This window comes from Rhinatrema bivittatum, chromosome 16, assembly GCF_901001135.1.
Source record: "Rhinatrema bivittatum chromosome 16, aRhiBiv1.1, whole genome shotgun sequence".
In the NCBI taxonomy this organism is placed as follows: domain Eukaryota; kingdom Metazoa; phylum Chordata; class Amphibia; order Gymnophiona; family Rhinatrematidae; genus Rhinatrema; species Rhinatrema bivittatum.
The window spans coordinates 11,073,077-11,074,553 of NC_042630.1; the positions used below are offsets into that span (position 1 = coordinate 11,073,077).

General features: G+C 40.1%; 1 protein-coding gene across 1 annotated transcript; it reads left to right on the forward strand.

The window, feature by feature from the left end:
* The first annotated feature begins 304 nt into the window (after window positions 1-304).
* On the forward strand, window positions 305-1,234 carry LOC115077248 (olfactory receptor 10A4-like). Its single transcript, XM_029579531.1, has one exon. The coding sequence runs from the start codon at window positions 305-307 to the stop codon at window positions 1,232-1,234; it is 930 nt and encodes a 309-aa protein (XP_029435391.1).
* The last annotated feature ends 243 nt before the right edge of the window (window positions 1,235-1,477 follow it).

Consider the following 1,477-nt stretch of genomic DNA (forward strand, 5'->3'; position numbering starts at 1 on the left):
AATGTCAGGGCCACAGAGATCATAATTACTTGTGTGGGAGAAGGGGAGATAGTGGGGGAATGACATCCCCAGTGCTAATTTTCCCTTTTATTTTACATTGTTTTATGTGCACCTCTTAACGCATATAGCATTTCCTCATTTAAAAGTGGGTATTTACCAAGTCTAATACTGGTCTAATAAAAGGCATGACAAGCTATAAATTCCCCTCTTTAAAGCAATACGTTTACTAGATTCCTTCACTGGTTGAGAAATGCATTAATAAACTGTGTCCTCATGTGTCCACTCTAGATTAAAATGTGAAGAAATGGCACTGGAAAATCAGACCCTTGCAAGCGGATTTATCCTTTTGGGATTCTCAGATCTCTCTCTGCAGATGCAACAATTCCTTTTTGTGCTGTTGCTTCTCATCTACATCCTCGCTGTGATGGGAAACCTGCTCGTCTTTGTCATACTCACAGTGGACCCAGTCTTTTACACACCTATGTACTTCTTTCTCAGAAATTTGTCCTTCACAGAGATCTGTTTTACGACAGTTACGGCCCCTAAAACACTGGCGAACTTATTGGCTGAGGACAGAAGCATCTCATTCTTTGGATGCGCCTTGCAAATGTATTTCTTTTTTTTTTTTGGCAGTGAGGAATGCGTGCTTCTTGGCATCATGGCCTATGATCGCTATGTCGCCATATGCAACCCCTTGCGTTACTCCACTGTTATGAGCAATAAAAGATGTGTTCATATGGCTGTGGTTTCTTGGATTGTGAGTCTTGTCATACAGTTGGGACAGATTACTTTCATTTTAAGTTTACCTTTCTGTAGGTCTAAGGTAATCCATCATTTCTTCTGTGATGTTCCACCAATGTTGATGTTATCTTGTGCGGACACTTACTTTAATGATATAGTCCGTTTGGTAGCCTCTGTACTTTTATTACTCATACCATTCCTGGTCATTCTGTCTTCTTACATTTACATTATCTTCACCGTGCTGAGGATGCATTCCACAGCTGGGAGAAGCAAGGCCTTCTCAACCTGCTCCTCTCACCTTACTGTGGTGACCTTATTCTTTGGGACTACCATGCTTGCATATTTTCAGAAAAATGCAGGCTATGCAGATGAGAGAGTTTTTGCTTTTATTTATTGCTTTGTCAATCCAATGTTAAACCCGCTCATCTATAGCCTGAGGAGCAAAGAGGTGAAAGTGGCCCTGAAGAAAAGAATGTTTTTATTCAGATTCTGATACCTTCTCTTAGACTAACCAAAGCATAATCCAATTATCCAAAGATGTTACTAGCTTTTGAGTTCACACAGGCTCTTTCCTCAGATCATTACTTTTCATTTTACCGTGCTTTTTTTTTTACTTCTGAAATCTGCCTCTATTGGGCATTGGTGCAAAGAGCCTTCATTTTAAATCCCTAGGGATTTTCCCCCCAATTATTATATATATTTCCCCTCAAGCACAGCCATCATCACAGCACTCTTA